The 20337-nt window shown below is 59.7% G+C and overlaps 1 protein-coding gene across 5 annotated transcripts; it reads left to right on the top strand.

The window, feature by feature from the left end:
- Positions 1 to 2232: 2232 nt before the first annotated feature.
- On the top strand, positions 2233 to 15676 carry EPHB3 (EPH receptor B3). 5 transcript variants are annotated; one of them, XM_086467627.1, is made up of 15 exons: positions 2233 to 2292; positions 2665 to 3337; positions 10733 to 10888; positions 11041 to 11376; positions 12174 to 12298; positions 12470 to 12629; positions 12724 to 12829; positions 13234 to 13286; positions 13470 to 13592; positions 13693 to 13940; positions 14187 to 14402; positions 14495 to 14644; positions 14732 to 14925; positions 15093 to 15248; positions 15568 to 15676. In XM_086467627.1, the coding sequence occupies exons 1-15, from the start codon at positions 2236 to 2238 to the stop codon at positions 15674 to 15676; spliced, it is 2862 nt and encodes a 953-aa protein (XP_086323753.1). In that variant the 5' UTR covers positions 2233 to 2235. The 5 variants fall into 5 exon arrangements, with proteins under 5 accessions (XP_086323753.1, XP_086323752.1, XP_086323750.1 ...); XM_086467626.1 differs by having other exon boundaries at positions 12461 to 12629; positions 13234 to 13292; XM_086467624.1 differs by having other exon boundaries at positions 12461 to 12629; positions 13189 to 13286.
- The last annotated feature ends 4661 nt before the right edge of the window (positions 15677 to 20337 follow it).

Raw genomic sequence — 20337 nt, 5'->3', positions numbered from 1 at the left:
CGCTGTGCCCTTATTAGGGCAGCCGGCGTGTGGAGCCTGTCCCTTGGAGAGGTATGAGCTGCCCTGCTCCACAACCTGTTCCCCCATGGCCTGGCACCAGCTGCCTTCCCTGGGAGCCATCCCGGTGCAGGGGTCTGGGGGCTGCGGCAGCATCTCCAGGAGGTCTCATGGCTTTGCGGAGCCGTGCTCTGGTCCCTGCTGGTGGTCAGTAGCTGATGCTGTGGGGAGGGGAGAGGGATGGAGGTTTGCTGCATCCCCTGGGCAGGCAGTGCTTTAGGACTGGGCAGTGGCTGTGCCGTGGGTGCCCAGCCCCATCTTGTGCATTCTGTGCCTCAGCCTTCCTGGTGCCCAAGTCCTGAGTCCCCCTGCGTTACCCACTTGGCAGAGGTTTGTGGTTTTGAGAAACAGCAAATAACCACTGCCCAATAACCACCTCTGTGCTCCTCCTAATTGCAAACAAGAGCTGGTGTCAGTTTGTCCTTCCTGCTGTAGATGCTGCCCTGCCCCCCCCCCCGCCAATCCTCTCCCAGCTGGTGAGCTGGTAACATGAGGGGATTTTCTCACTCTGTCGCCAGTGCTGTGTCCACTGCTAGTGCCACCAGCCTGCGATGGGACTGAGTTTATGTTTGGTCCAGATCCACACACACAGGCTGGGCACCACTGGGCTGGGATCCTGGCAGATAGCAAGGCAGGTCAGAGAGCCTGTGTGTCCCCAGATGTCCTGGTTTATCTGTACCGTCGTGGCACTCGCAGCCCATGCTCCTGGCCCGTCTGTGGGTGCTGGCTCAGGAGCTGCTGGCAGACCTCCCCGGGGTGGGACGCAAGAGGAAGGTGTTTACCTCCAGCTGGGCTTCATCTGAAACCCTGTGACATGTGAACGTTTCCTTCCTCCTCCACGTTTCCTCTCTGGATGGGTCAGCCTGTGGTTTTCCTGGGGTGGAAGGAAAGAAGCTGGAACTGCCTCTCGCTTCTGGGGCTGAGCCGTGGTGCCTGGCACAGCCGAGCTGTCTTGGCATGTCCTGTGCCCCAGCAGTAGAGAGCAAGCGGCTCCCAGCCTGCCACCAGCTCTGGGGGCTGGAGAGCCGTGGCTCCCTGCCCTGCATCTCAGGGCTGGGTGGGCTGATGGACAGCCCTCGGGGAGCTGTGTGGGGTCTGGGATGGGGCCATGCCTGCAGCTAGTGAGTGGGATGCCCTCAGCAGGGAGGTGTTTTGGAGCTGGTCCTGGGCCCCGCTCAAGGCAGGCACCAGAGCCCCTCTGAGCACACCGGGATCTGCAGGGGGCTGTTGCCCAGCTCTGGTGTTTCCACCCCCCTTGCTCCAAGCCCCCCTTAGGTAGGAGAGGGGCTGGAGGACCCAAGGGGTGCCTGCTCCCCTCCAAACAGCCTACAGGGCCATACCTGGAGTGGGGGTCGCAGAGCCAGCAGCTCACAGAGGGGCTGTTGGCACCGGCCCTGGAGCACATCTTGGTTCCTCGTCCTCGCATTTCGCTCCCGGTTTTTGCTCGTGGTGCTTGCGCGGAGCCGTGCGGCTCTGCCCGGGATTAGCGACAGCTGCCTGCAATTGCAGCTCTTCCCAGACAAGCGTCTCGCTCCCCCAAGGCTGGGGCTGGGGCTGTTTGGGGAATGCTGCTGGGGTGGTTTGTCTTGTAGTCTGCTCCAGGAATGTTGGCCAGACGGTCAAATTCTTCTCCCCTCTTGTAAAATGAGTGATGTGGGGCGTCTCTGGGAGAGCAGCCTGCCAGTCCCTCCTCCTCTGGATAAACCTGCCTGGCCCGCACCACCCTGTCATGGGAACGGGCCCTTTCAACCCCAGCCACAGTAAATACGCACCCTGCCAAAGCAGAGGGGGAGGGCTCAGACAGGGGTGCCTGGTCTCCCTCCTCCGGCAACCCCCTGCACTGGCCAGGAGGCATGGCCGGCCACGCTGGTGGCCGGGGGTGGCAGCCCGTCCCTGTTCCCCCCTCACCACCTGGGCAGCTCCTCGTCCTGCCGCTTCCCCGCTCCGGCACAGCTCTCTGGGGACGCCTCACTCTTCCTGTTCTCCTGACGGGAGAAGAGAAATCTGGAGTCTGTCTGAGCCACTCCCCCCTCCTCCCACCACGTCTCACCCCCCAAGTTGCTGTTTTGCACAGAAATGTCAGCCTCGGCTCTGCTCTCCCCCATTCCTCCTGGTTTTTTTCCCTCTAATCTTGGCCTTCATCTCCAATTACTTCTTTCTGTCCCTCCAGAGACCCTGATGGACACGAAGTGGGTGACCTCTGAGTTGGCATGGACAACTCATCCGGAGACAGGGGTAAGTCTGGAGCCAGCCTCGGTCCTGACCTCGAAAGGGCACAGCTGGCCCCGGCCCCATGGGAATCGGGCTGCTCGCCAGCACCTTTGCGGAGCTGGCTGCATCTTCCCTCTTCCCTCCCGTGGTTACCCTCTCACCTCGTGAAACCATCTCCTCCTGACTCTGTGCTGGCGGAGCAGGAGCACCATGGTCCCTGGCCCAGGTTGCTCTTAGTCACCTTGATGACCGGGAGGGCTGGGATGGGTGGAGGTACAGCTGCTGCTCTTCCCTGTTGACTGCTGCCTTGTCCCCCCCACCCTGTGCCTTTCACGATGTGTCTGTGGCACTGATCTCCCCAGCTGGGGGTCTAACCCACTCCCCTCTTGCTCGCAGTGGGAAGAAGTCAGCGGTTATGACGAGGCCATGAACCCCATCCGCACGTACCAGGTGTGCAACGTGCGGGAGGCCAACCAGAACAACTGGCTTCGCACCAAGTTCATCCAGCGCCAGGACGTCCAGCGTGTCTACGTGGAGCTGAAATTCACTGTGCGGGACTGCAACAGTATCCCTAACATCCCCGGCTCATGCAAAGAGACCTTCAACCTCTTCTATTATGAGTCGGATACAGATTCTGCCTCTGCAAACAGCCCTTTCTGGATGGAGAACCCCTATATCAAAGTGGATACAATTGCCCCGGACGAGAGCTTCTCCAAGCTGGAGTCTGGCCGAGTGAACACCAAGGTGCGCAGCTTTGGCCCTCTCTCCAAGAATGGTTTTTACCTGGCCTTCCAGGACCTGGGAGCCTGCATGTCCCTCATCTCTGTCCGGGCTTTCTACAAGAAATGCTCCAACACCATTGCTGGCTTTGCTATCTTCCCGGAGACTTTAACAGGGGCCGAGCCCACCTCTCTGGTCATCGCGCCAGGCACCTGCATCCCCAACGCAGTGGAGGTGTCTGTACCCCTGAAGCTGTACTGCAATGGGGACGGCGAGTGGATGGTACCCGTGGGAGCATGTACATGTGCCGCTGGATACGAGCCGACCATGAAGGATACCCAGTGCCAAGGTACGCGTGTGGCGGAGTGACTGTGTCTCCTGTCCCTGCAGACGTGTTGATGCGGAGGAGGCAGTTTTGTGTTGAGCTCGCTCTGTTTTCGGAGGCTTGGGAGCTGGGCAGGCTCCTTGGGGAGGGAGCAGGGTGGTATCTCAGAGGTTTGCAGTTTAACTTAGCATCTGGAAGACTTAAAGCCTTCATGGTCTGGACTGGCACGGTGTCTGCTGTGACACGGCGGTTAGTGTCAGCCGGTGCTATCCTCTGTGGGATGCATCTGCTTGCCAGGAGCCAGGGCTCAAGGCGTGGTCCTTAGCAGGGATCCAGCATGTTTAAGCCCCTGAGCACTGCCAAAACCTCCCGCTCGCCCCTGCTGCCATGCCCAGCATCTCCACTCCCTCCCTCCTGCGGCGCCCGTGGCTGGGGTGAGCGGTTGTTCCTGGCAAGCGTGATTTCACGCTGCTTGTGCGGAGACTCTTGGAAACCCTGGTGGTGAGCGGGGCCCCGCTACGCTGGCTGTGGGAGAAGCCATGCGGATGCATGCTCCCCCTGCCAGTGCTGAGGGCTTGTAGCAGGGAGGATGGGGAGTGGCACAGAGGAGATGGAGCTCCCCATCCCTGCACATGGAGATAGTGGGGATGGAGAGCCACCCTGGGTGGCAGGATAGCCCTGTGTGGGTCCTGCAGCTGCCGTGCTCTCCCACAGCAGCTTTGGTGTTGCTGTTTCACCCCAGGTTGGGTGTGTTGATAAGGAAAAATCTGCTAGATGGATGTTACTCTCCCTGGGGGTGATTTTGTCCTTGGGAGCTGTCTCTGGCATGCAGGACCCTGCCCTGGGGTGGCTGAGGTTTAGGGCAGAAAGATAGCCGCTCCCCTTGGCTGGAGGCTTTGCGCAGGGAGCGGGATGCTGGCTGGGCCCCCAGTGCTGGATGCCTCGTGCTCGCCGATGACGGGATGCTTGGCGCCGGCCTTTTTGCTCTTGGCAGGGGTGATGCGATTTGGGACGGCCCGTGACGTGGGGCTTGGGCCAGGCTGGCCTCTCTGTTGGCTTTGGGAGCAGTGTAGCTGTCAGCTGTGCCGCTGCGGCTGGTCAGGGAGAGCTCGGCCTCCGTGAGGCCGCAGCTCTGCTGGGGGACCAGAGCCTCCAGCACTTGTCAGTGCCAGCACAGCCCCGACTTCAGTGCCCCAGCCCTTTGCGTCAGTCATGTGAGCAGCCGATCTGTCTCCTTCTAAGGCAGATGGACACCAGGCATCCGTCGATGGGCAAGTAGCCCACGCTTAAAAGTGTGCGCTGGGGTCCCTGCTCCCAGGGAGCTGGTTTCCTTCTTGCTTGGCCTGGGGGATCTTAGACCATACAGGGTGTTTGCTCTTTCCCAGTGGGGTTTGGGCACAAGTTGACACCATTTCCAGCCAGCATCTGCGCTGTGCCAAGCTGGGCTGTCCTGACGCAGGACCGAGGGCTCCTCAGGGCATCGCTGCAGCCCGGGACACGGTCCCTTCTCTGCGTCCTCCCGGCCAGGCAGACACCCACGCGGTGTCTCTCCCAGCGCCTTTAATTTCTCCCCAGCAAGCCTCTGCTTCTTCCCCAGCACACGGGGAAGCCACGCTGAGCCGCGGGCACGTCTCCATCCGGCAGCCTGCCCTCTTGCTGGGCAGAAGCGGCGGCGGCCTCACGTTTCTCTGGGAAAGTTACGCTGCGCTCGTAGGATCAGATTTTCCGCCATATGATCGTGTGTTTTAAGTGGAAACAGCTGAAGAAGGGCTGGGAGAAGCTGGAGCAGCAGATCCCTTTTCTGCTCTCGGCTGGATGTTCCCTTACCCCGTTTTGGCAGCCCAGCACCACCGAGAAGGATCTCTGCCCCTGCAGCGTAGGGAGAGGTATGGATGTGGCCCCACAGATCTGGCGTTTTGGTGCTCCTGCCCCAGGGAGCTGCCGAGGCTTCACCACACAGGCGAGGAGCACTCCGGAGTGCCAGATGGTATTTAATAAATAACAATACCCAGTTACTGCTTAGATGGGATAAGCCCTGTTGTAAATCTCCCCCTTTCCCCAGACTTTCAGTGGCCTTTGAAGATCTCCTCCACCTCCTCCTCCTCTTTATCTCCATCCAGAGCCAGGATTAGACCTCGCATTCAGACCTGTTACAATGCAGCTTGTATCCCTGTCCCTCGGGAGCCGAGGGCTCATCCCGCCCGGCTGAAGGCAGTTTCTTTGGCATGCTTTGTAATGCGATACGCCAGGCTGGTATCTGGCGCTCTAGTCCTGAGTTGCCACAGCATTGATTTGGCATCTCATTCTCAGCCTCATTATCTTTATTTAATTAGCACACGGCCCTTCTGGGGGTTGTGCTGCTTCCCACACGCTCCCCACCACGCAGAGCTGCAGAGGCAGCTCTTGCAGGATGAAGAGGAGCTGCTGGCCGGAGAGGGGGATGAAGGCTCCCGCATGCCTCCTCCCTAGGCAGGCTTGTACTGCCTTCACCCTCTCGCACCCCGAGCCCTGCAGCCCCTGGGGTTCAGCCTTTCCCCCAGCCATGGCCCTTCTCCTTTTGGTTTGCAAGCACCCAGACTGTTCTGGGGATTTGGTGTCAAGGCGCTCCCCTCGTTGCACAGGTGGGTGATGGGAGTTTCCTTCAAGGAGTGCGGGACTCCCAGAGCAGAACAGCTGAACATGTGGCACCTCCCCAAAAATGCTCCTGGGCATGTGCTCCCCGTGACAGATTCACTGGGGTTTGCAACCCTGGTGTTGCTGGCTTCGCCCAAAGACAGAAGGGTTTGGGGTTTGGCTGGCCTCCGTGCCAGGGCTAGCAGCGAGCCCCCTCCTCACATGGCCCCCAGTACCCATGGGGAGGTCCCAGAGAGGGGCCACAGTGCCCGCAGAGCCTATGCCCCGCTCAGAAGGGGGACTGAGGCTGTGCAGTGCAGTCAATGGACACCCAAACCGTAAAAGCACCTGGGGGAGACTGCAGCATGATGCCACGCTCTCCTCAGACCCATTTCTCAGCCTTTTTAATGTCCCTTTTCTGATGGCACCAGGTGCTGTTATTTTTGGGCACAGTCAGTAGGTGATGGCAGGTCAGGCTGGGGCCAAAATCTAAATTTTTGTGAAAATAAATTTCCCTTGCAATCAATGACTAATGGAAACATCACCCCGAATTAAAAAAAAAAAAAAAAAAAAAAGATGCCAAGCAAGCATTGCACTTGCCAACTGTTTGCAGCTTTGCATTGCAACACGGGCTTGCTGCATGAAACCCAGGAAGTGAAACTGCTGCTATTAATTGCCTGGGCTTTCAGATCAAAGGCAGCTCAGCAGCGCAGGCAGGGGAGAGCTGCCGGTTTACAGCCAGGCAGCTCCACAATGAGTTACTTGTAACACGGTCGAGGAAATCTGCCCCTGCTGTCCTGCCTGTGACCCGCTGTGGCTCGAGAGGTGGCTTTGCTTATTGAATTTTTTTTTTTCCTTTTTTTTACAAAAAAAAAAAATCGGTTTCCCGCCTGTTTTGTGGATGCCACTGTTCAAACCCCTGAGGTCTCTTTCCCTTCTCTCGCCTTCAAATTTACTCCATTCACTTTTGGACTGCGCTAGCATGAAATACTTTCACCCAAAGGGTGATATTTAAAAAAAAATAAAAAATATCAAGTGCCTTTTAAGAGAGACTTAAAAAGAGAGTTACCGCCTCGGCTATAGCCGGGCTGTTGCTTCCACGGCTCTAATCCATCTGCAGCCGCTTACGAAAGCGGGAAGGGAGCGAGCCGTGCAGGTTCATAAAGCACAGATCGTCCCAGGCAAACTCGATTGCTGCCTTTAAAGAAATTACAGGGTTGCTGGACAAAGGGATGTGATCGGTTTAATTTATCTAGGCTCAAGCGAGGCGTTCTGCTTCAGTCCTACAGGGAGAGAAATAGCTGAAGGACGCTGCCCAGGCTGGAGTAGCATTGTGGGGATAGGAAAGCAGTCAAGACCTGAAACAGGGTCGTTTGGGGCTGGTACTTCCCAATGTGCTGTGGGCTATCCCTCCCTCCCTCTCTTTCCCAAGGGAGGCGACCCCGAAGTTTTGGGGGTGTACACGGGGTTCGTTGCTGCTTGCCCACATCCCATGCAGTAATGGAGGCTGTCTTCGGGATGAGTCACTGCTCTCTGCTGCTGCCAGGAAGGTTTTATTTCGGTGTTTCTTTCGGCTCCCTCCCTTGGACTTCATTCACCAGGGTGGGGATTGTATTTGGGAAGAATGCTCTCCTCTTCCCCCAGCCCTGTGCTACAGCTCTGCGGGGCAGGATCAGGCCCCAGAGGTGGATGACTGATGAAAACCCCAGAGGGGCTGCCAGAAGCAGCTGGATGGCCGGCAGTGGGTGCCGTACCATGCCATGCCACGCCGGGTGTGCAGTGCCCCATGGAGGGTGCAGAGGCATTTTTGCAGCAGCCCCAGGGCTGTGTAACTGTCCCCCTCCCTCCCGCACCCCACATAAATCCCCTCCACAGCTGATCCCCGCTGTCAGGCCAGGCTGCGTCTCCCTCCCATCAAACCAGCAGCTCGTCTCCAGACCGGGAAGCTCCACTTCGGTTCCCTGACCTGTTATCCTGTGGCTGTCAGTGACTGTCATGTTCTCCCCGGAGGTGACCACAGCCCAGCACCAGGAGATGTGATCTGTGTGCAGAGGTTCGGGGTTGTTATTTTATTTGAGGACACTTCAGCAGGAAAAGTGCTTATGCAAACTTCTCAGTGGGGAGAGGGGAGCCCCAGCTCTGGCTGGATGGAGTCACGTTCCCGCTCCGGAGCTCTTGGGCTCGTTCCCCAGCATGCCAGCCAAGACAGTGGTTGTTGTACAGGCAGTTTCTTGCAGAGAAGAGATGACACAGCGGCTTATCCACCGGGGACCTGGGATCAGCTTTCAGCTCGGTTACAGCCTTCAAACGTGGCGGCTGAGAGCTGTCACGCTGCCACCGAGGTCTTTATGGTCTGATTTATTAAGTGGAGTCAGGAACTTAAACGCTGGAGTGCATCTGGGCCTTGGTCCTTCTCCTGCTCTTCCCCTGCTTAACAAGGCTGGGACGTGGCTCGTCCTCCTCCTGCTAGGGTGGCATGAGGGTGCAAAGAAATTACCTTTATCCCCTGTACATGCGCTGGGCACTCCTGCGGGATGGCAGGCAGCTGCCCAAGGATGGCTCTGCCTGTCCCTTCCTCCCGTGTCCAGGAGCGCAGGAGGTCGCTGTCGCCTCTGTGCCCGTAACCCACTGAGCACTGGCTGGCGCTGAGCATGCGGGAGGCCAAGCGCCATCATCCCTCCTGCATCCTCACCTCACTGTCCCCAGCTGCCATGCTGCACTTGGGCTGTCAGCTTCTCAAAGCTCTGGTTCCTCCAGCTTCGCTCTCCCCCAACAAGCCTGTTATTTCAGGGGGTTTGGTCCCTGATGGATCTGGGCTCCTGTCCATAACCAAAGCATGTTTGGCAGCTTTCTGAGCCCAGAGCGTTCCTGTCCAAGAGGTTTCAGTCATCTCTCATTCCTCAGCAATCTGGTTCCTTATGTGTGAATCTGCATCCACCCAGTTCGAACCGCCCAGGACTCCAGCTGGGGTGGGTCTCTGCCTGTGTCAAGGCTGCTCCGCTACCTCTGGGCATCTGCTGTCCACGTCTTTGCATTTTGTGGTGGCGAGGGTGGCCCAGGCTGGGGGGATGGGAGCCCTGGACCTGCTCGCTGGGGGTGGGTCTTCCATCGATCACAGAAGAGCAGGTCTGCACACTCCTTTGCCCTTTGGCCTGCGCAGTCGGGATGGGCTAAGCTTTCATTTCCAAAGGGAAGGCCCAGAGGCTGGGTGAACTCAGGTCAGGGAGCTGGAGCGAGTCGAGCCATGTGGTCGGTCCTGTTTTGACCAAAGAAGAGTCTCCTTTGCCGGAAGGCTCGCACCCTGGGAGCAGGAAGCATCTCCTGCTGCCTATCCGAGTAGGGGGGTTGGAGAGCAAGGTCGCCTCCTCAGCAGCAGGGTGCATCCCCCGCAATAGGGCTGCTCGTGCGTCCCCCTGCCCAGCAGCACCATGATGGAGTGGGGCTTCTGCCCTGGGTCTGCTGCCGCTGGGTGCCTGGGCAAAGTGGGTGGCCAGGACGGCACCCCAGAGCTGTGTGTGGGCCCCTGCGGGGCCGGCCTGGCAGTGTGTGATTCAGCAGCACTCCACACCCCACGAGTGGGGCTGCAACCAGCCGGAAAACTTCCACAGAGGGTGTCGGGAGATGCCTCATAGCAGGAAACTTCCACTTGCCGCAGCCTGGTGAAGCACCAGGAAACCTCCTCTTGTTTATGGGGTGGTGTGCGACAGGCGTGGGAGGTGGGACAGGGCCACCGGGAGGGTTACACATCCTCGGGAGCTGCCCTCGCCCCGGCAGAGCAAGGAGGATGCTCGCCTCAGCTGTGGCAAACGGGGTGGTGATGCCAGAGCACAGCCAGCACCAGAGGGTGTCTTGCTGCTTCATCCGTCTGCCAGCGCAGAGCATGGGACCCACTTCCTTGGGGCAGCACTGTGATAAATCAGGCTGTTTCAAGGTGTGGGTTAGGTTCCCGAGGCTGCTCTGCCCTTTGACTCAAGTGGCATTAATCCTTTCACGTGCCCCTCGTTACGACTAAACACCCCGTGGTGCCAGCCAGGCCGGATCCCAGGACTTGTGGCTCCTTGAAGGACCCTGATCAGAAGCGGGGGTAGGAGGTGGCAGCGATGCCGAAGCAGCTCTTTAGCCAAGGACCTGGAGGAATGTTTTAATCTCGCTCAGCGCTCCACTTGAGCTGGCCTCGGGAAGTGCCACTGCCCTGGTGCTGAGAAGTGGCTGAAGAGCCCGAGGCGGAAGGTTTGGGGCTGAGTGGCTGCATTTTGGGCGGCAGAGGCCTCTCGCAGGGGCTGCTGTGGGCAGGGCTGATGAGGGGTACTTTCCTTCCCAGCCTTATTTCCCCAAAGAATGGATCGTTGGTGCTGTGGAGGGTGCTAGGCCTGGAAACCAGCTAGGGAAGGGGGACCCAATGCATGCAAAACCCTCGGGAAGTGCAGCGAAGAAACAAAACTGGGGACATGCTGTCCTGGCTGGAGTTGCCCTGACCCCCGTACAGCTGCTGGCACCCGGCTCTTCCCATCTCTGCCTGCCCCAGGTCTGCTGCTGGAGCACAGCGTCGCCTGGGCAGAGCTGTGCCTGCGCTGGCAGGTGCCCCTGCCCTGTGCCAGCAGCCCACTCTCACCCACCCTGCCAGGGGCACCACTTCCCTGGGCATGGCTGACGGCAGTGGGAAGGCTTCCAGGTGGCCTGTGGTCCTCAAGCCACTGGCCAGAGATTTGGTAGGGCAGCGAGGAAGGGTCTGCCCAGCCTTGGGAGGTAACGGTGGATGTTTTCTGGGTACACTTTATCACTCGGGTCTGTTTTCCCTTCCTCTAGCGTGTGGCCCAGGAACCTTCAAATCTAAGCAGGGGGAAGGTCCCTGCTCTCCCTGCCCTCCCAACAGCCGGACCACCTCGGGAGCAGCAACAGTCTGCACGTGTCGAAACGGCTTTTTCCGGGCGGACACAGACCCCGCGGACAGCGCCTGCACCAGTGAGTCCTGTCCTGGGCGAAGACGGGGGGCGAGGGGAGCTGTGGAGGTGCCGAGGGTCCGTGCCTGGGGTGGGGGCAGTGTGCTGTGCCCATGCCGGAGGTGAGCCGGGCGTGGGGCCACACCATCCCTGACCCCCACGTTCTCCCCGCAGGCGTTCCCTCTGCCCCCCGCAGCGTCATCTCCAACGTGAACGAGACGTCGCTGGTGCTGGAGTGGAGCGAGCCGCAGGACACGGGCGGACGGGATGACCTGCTCTACAACGTCATCTGCAAGAAGTGCAGCGTGGAGCGGCGCCTGTGCACCCGCTGCGACGACAACGTGGAGTTCGTGCCGCGCCAGCTCGGCCTCACCGAGCGTCGCATCTACATCAGCAACCTAATGGCCCACACCCAGTACACCTTCGAGATCCAGGCCGTGAACGGCATCTCCAACAAGAGCCCTTACTCTCCCCATTTCGCCTCTGTCAACATCACCACCAACCAGGCAGGTCAGTGGAGCTGCCGGAGAGCAAGGGCTGGCTCTCCACCGCAGAGCGGAGCAGGGATTTCTTGTTGACAGCCTTGGAGGCTGCAGTCCTTTGTGCTGCCGCGTTACTGGCTCTCCACGCCTGCATCTAATCCCCTGGGTAAATTCTCCTCTCCGTTTAACGCGTGTCCCTGGAGGAGATGAGATCAGAACGCGTGCAAGCAGAGAAGGGCAGGGTTGGCAGATGCTCCAGAGAGCTGTGGATCTCCTAGACCTACCCCAGAGATGTTGTGCCTGCTGTGAAGGGAGGAGGAAGGAAATGAGATTTCTCCCCTGTGGGCCTGGGAAGGCTCAGCACCAGCCCAAACCTTCGCAGCCAGCCGAGTGCTCTGCCATTCCCTCCTTCCTCCCACTCTGGCCCAGCTCCAGCGTGCTGGTAATCTCCACCCGCCGCGCTCTGATCTGATTTCACGGGTCTCGTCGGTGGGGTGGAGCACAGAGCTCCTGGTGCATGGAGGAGGGGAGGGAGCCCCGGTTTGGGCTGTGAGGGCCCTTCCCCGGACCAGTTTGCAGCAAGGTGTGGGATGAAGCGTTAGCTCGGTGCTATTTCCGAGGCTCCACTTGGTCCCATATCACCTTAAGTGTTGAGATCGCACCTCCCTACGGAGACTTGTGGGAGGCCAGTCTCAAAGCTTTTCCGTGCCTTTCCACCAAAGTTATCCAAGCAGGTCCCAGGCAGAGAGTCCCCTACACTGATGCAGGACGGTGGAAGGGGAGTCTGGCACAGATGGCTTATTCTTCTTCTGCCCTTTTTCCTAGCCCCATCTGCCGTGCCTACGATGCACCTGCACAGCAGCACCGGGAACAGCATGACGCTGTCATGGACACCCCCGGAGAGACCCAACGGCATCATTCTTGACTATGAGATCAAGTACTCAGAGAAGGTAAGGTGGGAGGCAGAATAGGCTTTCCCCTGCTCCAGCCCTTCTGGCTGGCTGGCAGCACTATGGCAAAGGGGGTCCCTGCAGAAATAGTGCCTGGGAGATGTGGGAGGCAGCAAAGGGGGGATTGCTTCACAGAGAGACGCCCACATGTCTCCCCTACAGCAAGGCCAGAGCGATGGCATCGCCAACACAGTCACCAGCCAGAAGAACTCAGTGCGGCTGGATGGACTGAAGGCCAACGCTCGGTACATGGTCCAGGTCCGGGCGCGCACGGTAGCTGGATACGGCCGCTACAGCCTCCCCACGGAGTTTCAGACAACTGCAGAGGACGGTAGGTACCGGGACTGGGCTGCCTCCATCCCGCAGCCCTCCTATGCGTGCTCCTTCCCCAGCTTGACTTTGATTCCTGCGTCTCCCTCCGTCAGGCTCCACCAGCAAGACTTTCCAGGAGCTGCCTCTGATCGTGGGTTCAGCCACTGCGGGGCTGCTCTTTGTCATCGTTGTGGTGATCATCGCTATTGTCTGCTTCAGGTATTGGCTTTGCAGGGAGGGGGCGTTCAGAGCTGGGTTTGGGGGTTGCTCATGTCTGCCCTAGAGCTTTCCCCATTGCCTGTGGGTAGAGCTCTGGCAGCGCCAGTCTGAGAGCGAAGGACTGGACCTGCCACCCGTGGGTACCAGAGCGTGGGTCCTGTGGGAGGACTGTGTGTCTCTGCTTCCCCAGCACCAGCTGGGGCTCTGCCCAGGCTCCTGCCATCCTCTGTCAGCACAACTAGGCCATCTCCTCCCATTGCACCTCGGGCGGAGGGATGGCTCTGCTCGCAGGCCGCTGGAGGGGAATGCTGTCTGTGCTGGGATTTGGAAGCCGGCAGTGAATGTCTTTGCCCCATCAGGAAAGGGATGGTTACTGAACACCTCCTCTCGTCTCCTTTGGGCAGGAAGCAACGCAACAGCACAGACCCTGAGTACACGGAGAAGCTGCAGCAATACGGTGAGTGTGAGCGCCCAGCAAATGGGCTACGCCTGCCCTCTCCCAATTCCTGTCCCATGTGCAAGCGAAGGGGCGGCCTTCACTAGCCAGAGACCAGGAAATGGGCTGACAGCCAACCACGCTGGCTCAGCATCTGTCACCTGTGTTGTGTCCCTCCTGGTGATGACTCCTCTGCCTCTGCAGTCACCCCTGGGATGAAGGTCTACATTGACCCCTTCACCTACGAGGACCCCAATGAAGCTGTCCGTGAATTCGCCAAAGAGATTGACATCTCGTGTGTCAAAATTGAGGAGGTCATTGGAGCAGGCAAGTCCCAGGGCTGGGCACAGCAGCTGCCGAGACCACTGCCTCTCCCCCTGCTGCATGGCTTACAGTGCCGCCCCCTTCTCCCCTTCCCCACCCGCAGGGGAGTTCGGCGAGGTGTGCCGTGGGCGCCTGAAGCTGCCTGGCCGCCGTGAGATCTTCGTGGCCATCAAAACGCTGAAGGTGGGCTACACAGAGCGGCAGCGGCGGGACTTCCTGAGCGAGGCCAGCATCATGGGCCAGTTCGACCACCCCAACATCATCCACCTGGAGGGTGTGGTGACCAAGAGCCGCCCCGTCATGATCATCACAGAGTTCATGGAGAACTGCGCGCTCGACTCCTTCCTCCGGGTGAGCACCTATCCCCTCCTGCCCTGGGCTGGGGGCTGCAGCGCAGGGGGCACAGCAGCTCCAAGCCCTCCTTCTCTATCCCTCTGCGTTGTCATGCTGGCTTCCCTGGGGTTAAGCTGTGCATAGACATCATGGGGTGGGGGTAGAGGGGTTGCTCTGGGGAGGAGGAAGGTAGCGGTAGCACATTGGGATCCTTCCCCAGTCCATCTGGGGTGTTGCAAATCCCTCTGATCTCTCCTCTGGCAGCTGAACGACGGGCAGTTCACGGTCATCCAGCTGGTGGGAATGCTGCGAGGCATCGCCGCCGGCATGAAGTACCTTTCGGAGATGAACTACGTGCACCGGGATCTGGCTGCCCGCAACATCCTGGTCAACAGCAATTTGGTCTGCAAAGTGTCTGACTTTGGGCTCTCTCGCTTTCTGGAGGACGACCCGGCCGACCCCACCTATACCAGCTCCCTGGTACGGGACACTTGGGGGGGGGATCCACCAGTCTGGGGGTGGGGGGAGGCACCTCAGGTATGTGCTGATAACGGAGCTGTGTATCCCTGCAGGGAGGCAAGATCCCGATCAGATGGACGGCTCCTGAGGCCATTGCCTACCGCAAATTCACTTCAGCCAGCGATGTGTGGAGCTACGGCATCGTCATGTGGGAAGTGATGTCCTACGGGGAGCGACCCTACTGGGACATGTCCAACCAGGACGTAAGTGCTCCCTGGGGAGCAGGGAGCTGTGGGCTGCCCGTGGGAGCCCAGGTGGCTCACAGCCTGCCTCTGCATGTCTCTCTGCAGGTGATCAATGCAGTGGAGCAGGATTACCGCCTGCCACCCCCCATGGACTGCCCCACGGCGCTGCACCAGCTGATGCTGGACTGCTGGGTGAGGGACCGCAACCTGCGGCCCAAGTTTGCACAGATCGTCAACACGCTGGACAAGCTCATCCGCAACGCTGCCAGCCTGAAAGTCATCGCCAGCGTCCAGTCTGGGTCAGTGGCGTCCCCGCCTCCAGGCAGGACTTTGACCAAGCCTGGGGAGCGCTGGGGGTGGTTGCAACTAAAGATGTGGGAGGGCAGGGATAAGAAATCTCCCCCGCTTCCAGTTACATTCTCTCTGTCCTCTGCTCCCTGTGACCTGTGGCTCTCTTGCCCTTTAGCATCTCCCAGCCGCTCCTGGACCGCACCGTCCCGGATTACACCACCTTCACCACTGTGGGAGACTGGCTGGATGCCATCAAAATGGGGCGGTACAAGGAGAATTTTGTCAATGCCGGCTTTGCCTCCTTCGACCTGGTAGCGCAGATGACTGCAGAGTAAGTCCCTGCTTGCAGAGGAGGGAGAAGGCTGGGGCTGGGGCTGGGGCTGCTGTACATTGTCCCTTGTCCCTCGCCTCTCCAGCAGCCAGCTCTTCCCACTTGAGCATGTGGAGGGCTGAGTTGTGCATGGAGTTTTTCCAAGTCACTTAAGGTCTGGGATTAAGCATCCAGTCTGCTGTGGTGTTAGAGCGACACTGGAGCTTGGCAGAGGGCAGTGATGAAGATGGATGGGTGCCTTGGCAGCAGCTAGATGGGGCAGGGCCACGTGCTGGTGTTGCTGCTGGCAGGGGGCTGAGTCTTCACCTTCTCCTTGCAGAGACCTGCTGAGGATAGGGGTGACGCTAGCAGGGCACCAGAAGAAGATCCTAAGCAGCATTCAGGACATGAGGCTGCAGATGAACCAGACGCTCCCGGTGCAGGTTTGACCGCAGGGGACTCTGCATTGGAACGGACCGAGGGAACCTGTCAACCAGGTTCAGTTTGCGGTGCAGCCCGGCTTCCCGTTTCCCCCTTCACACGGCGCTCCTCTGCCTCGGACGGTCGCCTGGGATGGGATGGAACGGGCCACCCTTCCCTGGATCGGAGGCATTCGTGCCGAGAGGGAGCCCAGCTTTTCGTCCTGTGTCCTGGAGCGGCGAGGCAGCAACACATCTTCATATTGAAGATGGATTATGGGACAGAGATGGCACATCCCGCTTCCCGCCCTGTCTCGGTGCTCATCGGTTTGAAGAGTTGTTCTGCTTCTTGGATTTCTTTTCACCCTGTTTCCCCCCCCCAAGTCCTCACTTCTCTCCCCTCCCCGAGGCCACAGACTGTTGACCCGTCCGCTGAGTCCGTCAGACGTGTCCGAAGCCTTCCCTAACTCTGGTCCCTGCGTGGAAGCAGCCGGGGGGGAGGCCGAGCTGGCGACAGGGCCAGGGCCATCGGCCCCAGACAATCACTCCTCTCCTCCAGCCCTGGCAGCCCCTCCGCCTGAGGGTCTGCACTGGAACGTGTCCGAAGGGAAGGCTTCGCTCCCTTTCTTGGCTTTGCACGCCAGAACCCAAACCCCATGAGATTTACTATGCAGGGAGTTAGGCAAAAAAAAAAAAAAAAAAAAAAAAAAGGAAAGAAAAAAAAAAGATATATTAAAAAAAAAATAAGAGGGAGCAGAAAGGGGAGGGAGGGGGACCAGGCGCCCAGCTCCACATCTCTTACCCTCTTGGTTCTCCTGGCCGGCTCTGGACTGCAGAGCGAGGCCATCAGCACGTTTGCACAGGGACCCTCCGCCCCGAGACCGACGGCAGCCACGTTCCCCTCCGAGGGGCCGGAGAGCGGGGCTGGGGCGGGGGCTGCGCCGGGGGCCGAGGCCTGGCCTCCCCCAGCCTCCTCTTTTATGCAGAAGGAGCGGGTGCCGCCGGCGCAGCCGCCCCGCTCCTGACACACGCTGTGATTGCTGCCAAAAGACTCACTCACCTTTTCCCTGAGGATTCACTGCAGCCCGGTTCCTCCAAGCCGAGGGAGAGACTCCCAGCGTGCCTGAGTGTGCGTGAGTGTGTGCATGCGTGCGTGGGTGTGTGCTGGCCGGCAGGACTGTGTGAGGCAATGGGCAGAATAAAGGCAATAAGAATTTTACCGGAGTTTCCTTTGCTCGATCGCGCTCTCACTGGATGGGCCCGGCTGCCTGCAGCTTCGCTGCCCACCGGAGTCCTCCTCCTCCTCCTGGCCAGCCCCAGGCTGGCTCTATTCCCCTTTCTGCTCCCTTCTTCTCTTGCTGTCACTTATTCAGGTGGTCCCACAGGGTGCCAGGCAGCGATGCCTTACCCACCCTGCAGTGCCTGGGGACCCAGCGTGCTCCCCCCGCTGGGGGTGTGTAGGGTGGAGGTTATGAGTCCCAGGGCAGAGCCAGCTACGAAACTCCATCTAATGCACTCAGAGATGCTCATCTTTTTTTTCTTTCCCCCATCCCCTCCTCAAGTCAAGCTGGAACAGTGGGAACCAAACCTGGTGTGTGAAAATGGAGCAGGGAGCCACCGTGCTCGCTGCCTGTCCCAGTGCCAGAGGGTCCCCGCCAGCCCCAGGGCTTCCCAGAGCACCGGTCCTGCTCTGCTCTTCCCCAGGCAGAATCTGGCCCTGGGCAGGGGTATTGCAAGAGCCACCAGTATCCCTGAATCACTGGCCTTGTTCCTCCTCTCCACGAAATGGCAGCTGCTGAGCCGGGTGGGAGCACGTCAAGGAGGCCAGCCTGGCTGCAGACAGCAAGGTAACCCCGCTGGGGCTGCTGTCCCTGGGTGAGCAGGGCCAGGGGATCCACATGCCCTCAGCCCAGGGGGATTTTGCACCCTCATAGCCAAGTGGGACCCCTGGTTGTTCGTTTTCAGGTCCTAAAGTCCCTTTGGCTGCAGTACACCTCGGTGGCTCGCTTACTGGGACGCTTTGCTGGCAGTGCAGAGGGGCAAGCGGGTGCTCCCTGAAATGAGGGGGTGCGTTCCAGAGCTTCCCCCATGCTCTGCCCCACTCTGCTCCTCCCCGGGCTGGCCAAGCAGGTGCTGTTTTTCCCCTCTCCTTGAAACTCTCCTGCCCTTGGGTTTCTCATTAACCCCGTCGTCCTCCCCAGGAAACAGTAAACAAGGCCAGGAGGGCGGCCAGCAGCAGGTCCTGCCTCTGGGAATGGGCTCCCTGCATCCCACCGTCCCTCCTCCACGGGATGTTTCAGGGATGCTGGCTGCCAGGGATGCCGCAGCCACCTTTCCATGGGGTTTCCTAGTGCTGCCTGCCCCGGCTTGCTCCCCACCCTGGCTGCTCCCCAGCACACACCATGGTGTGACCCCAAATGGCAGTGCTAGGCAGACCCCCCAGTTCTTCCAGATCAGGCGAAGCAATGTGGCATTGGGAGGCTTTTAAGAGCAGGTGGCCAAATGGATGTCAGAGCCCAGTTGGGGCTTGCTAACCCCCTCAGCCCCCTGCCCCCTCCCCCCCAGCTGGAAGTGCTGTGGGGCTCAGGGGCTGCCCCTGCCACCCTTGCTCCCCCTGCTACTGCAAGATTTGGGGTCCCATCAGCCCTGGTGCATCCCAGGCATTCCCACCTCAACCCTCCATCCTGGCCTGGCTTTGCTTTGGGGAGTTTCTACTCATTTTAAACAGCAAACCAACAAGAAACCCTTTCTCCCTGCCTTCTCTGTGCCCACCCTGCTCCCATGGGGCAGGATGCAGCATCCCTGCAGCTGGCCCAAGGTCTCTCCCCAGTCTCAGCCCCCCCACGCTGCCTGGTTTGCACCCAGGGCTGCACCCAGGGGCTCTTCACGTGCTGTACCTGCCACCTCCCTTTTTATACAGATACAAATAAGGGGAAAGCTGTGTTCGGTGGTGAAAGAAAAGCAACAGCGAAAAACAGCAGCAAGGGAAATCAATGCGAGCGTGCGTTTGTAAAAATATTTTTTAACGGAAAGACTTTTTTTCAATTAAATTATTTAAGGAATTTTATGGAGGTCTGCAGTGCCTGAGTGGTTCTTGGGGGGCTCTGGGTGGCGGGGAGCCTGCGCTGCGTGGGGGTGGGCGTTTTACACACTTGTGTATGTAAAAGCGGGTCCGTGGCAGTGAGCAGGAGGGACTTGGCCCTGTGTGGGTGCAAGCCCAGCCCAAGCCTCCCCAAAGGCGCTCCCCACTGCCTCTCAGGACAGCAGATGGGCGAGGACCTTTGAGGGCTGAGGGGGGCAGGCAATGCTCCCCAAGCCACCAGCCCTCGGGTGCTGCTGTGGGGACATCCTGGGGCAGTGGGGATGGGGACAGCGTGGGGTGGCCCTTGGGGATCATGGTGGCCAGGCTGGAGTGGGGGGAGAAGGTAAGACCTGCCTGCACCCTGCCTGCATTCTGCCTGTGCTCTGCGCTTTCTCCCCCTCCCAGGCCGTGCAAAAGAGCCTTTTGTGCTGCTGGGTTTTTTTCCCCCCTTTTAATTCCTAACCAGGAGATTAAGGGAAGACAAAGGCTACGATTGTTCCCACTCTGCAGAGAGCTGGAAAGTTCGGGGAGGGGGGACCGTCCCTTTCCAGACAGGCCCAGAGGAGGGGGACATGTGCCCCAGGTGGAGGGGCCAAGGGGGGGGATGGGACGGGACACAATACCCAGGGAGCAGCGGTGGGGGGTCCCGGGGGCACAGCCGGTGTGAAGGCACGCCGGGCGCTAAGGGGGGACCCTGCTGGGATGGGCGGGGGGCTCAGGGCTCCGGCGGGAGGGTGGCAAGGCTCTCTGCAGCGGAGGAGGAAGAGGAGGAAGGTTGGGGGTGATGGGCTGGCCGGCTCGCCGGCTGCTTGGCGTTTTTCATGCTAACTCTTGGCTGACACCTCGACGACTTGGCAGGGAAAGGATCCCGCAGCCCTGTCAGCCGCCTGGGGCCGGCACAGCTGGAAGGGATCACGGCTCGGCACAGCGCGGCTGCGACCCGCCAGGCCAGCCTGGGGCACGGGGCAGCGGGGGCACAGGCACCCACCACGGCCGCCACTGCGCCTCGTCCCCGCTGCCACCCTGTGCCCACGGGAGGTGCCAGCGCCGTCGTGTCAGGGGCCACATGCTGCGCCCGCGCTCAGCCAAGGACGGGACGGACGCCGGCCAGGCGGGTCATTGCCTCATGGCCGGAGCCAGGGATGCTCCGTGGCCCGGGAAGGGGCTGTCCCTGCGGTGTGAGGGACAGGACCCAGCGTGTTTTCCCATGCTCACAGGGAGCCATGAGACACCCACGAACGCCCCAGCTCTGCTCCTTCTGTTTCCCGTTAAGATTATTTATTGGTAATTTTTGAGACCACTTAGAGGCTCTGTTCACGCGCCAGGACCCTGCATGGCTTTTTCCCAGGGCTTTTTTTTTATTATTAAAAAAAAAAAAAAAAAAAAAAAGAAGAAATTGTTTTAATCATTTTCTTCCCACTCCTTCCTTCCAGTCTCCTTTGGTAGCTAGCAGGGGGCTTGCACATGGTGCGGCACCCGTCCTCGGCTGCTGCTGCAGACCATCCTCCCTGCCGGCTGCTGCGGGGGCTGCATCCTTGCCCTCTCAAGGAGGGCTGAGTGTCCCCATAGAGCGACCATGGGGGACAAGACCCCATGTCCAGCATCCCTG

This window comes from Leptosomus discolor, chromosome 7 (genome assembly GCF_034619465.1).
Source record: "Leptosomus discolor isolate bLepDis1 chromosome 7, bLepDis1.hap2, whole genome shotgun sequence".
Lineage (NCBI taxonomy): Eukaryota > Metazoa > Chordata > Aves > Leptosomiformes > Leptosomidae > Leptosomus > Leptosomus discolor.
The sequence above is the reverse complement of the archived record's forward strand: the minus strand, read 5'-3'. Positions and strand labels throughout refer to the sequence as shown.

Bases quoted from the DNA above. Each gene is read 5' to 3' on its own strand.
- EPHB3 (XM_086467624.1), top strand. From the start codon at position 2,236: ATGGACACGAAGTGGGTGACCTCTGAGTTGGCATGGACAACTCATCCG. The intron at 3,338-10,732 runs GTACGCGTGTGG...CCCTTCCTCTAG, and splicing joins GAAGGATACCCAGTGCCAAG to CGTGTGGCCCAGGAACCTTC. The intron at 14,645-14,731 runs GTAAGTGCTCCC...GTCTCTCTGCAG, and splicing joins GGGACATGTCCAACCAGGAC to GTGATCAATGCAGTGGAGCA.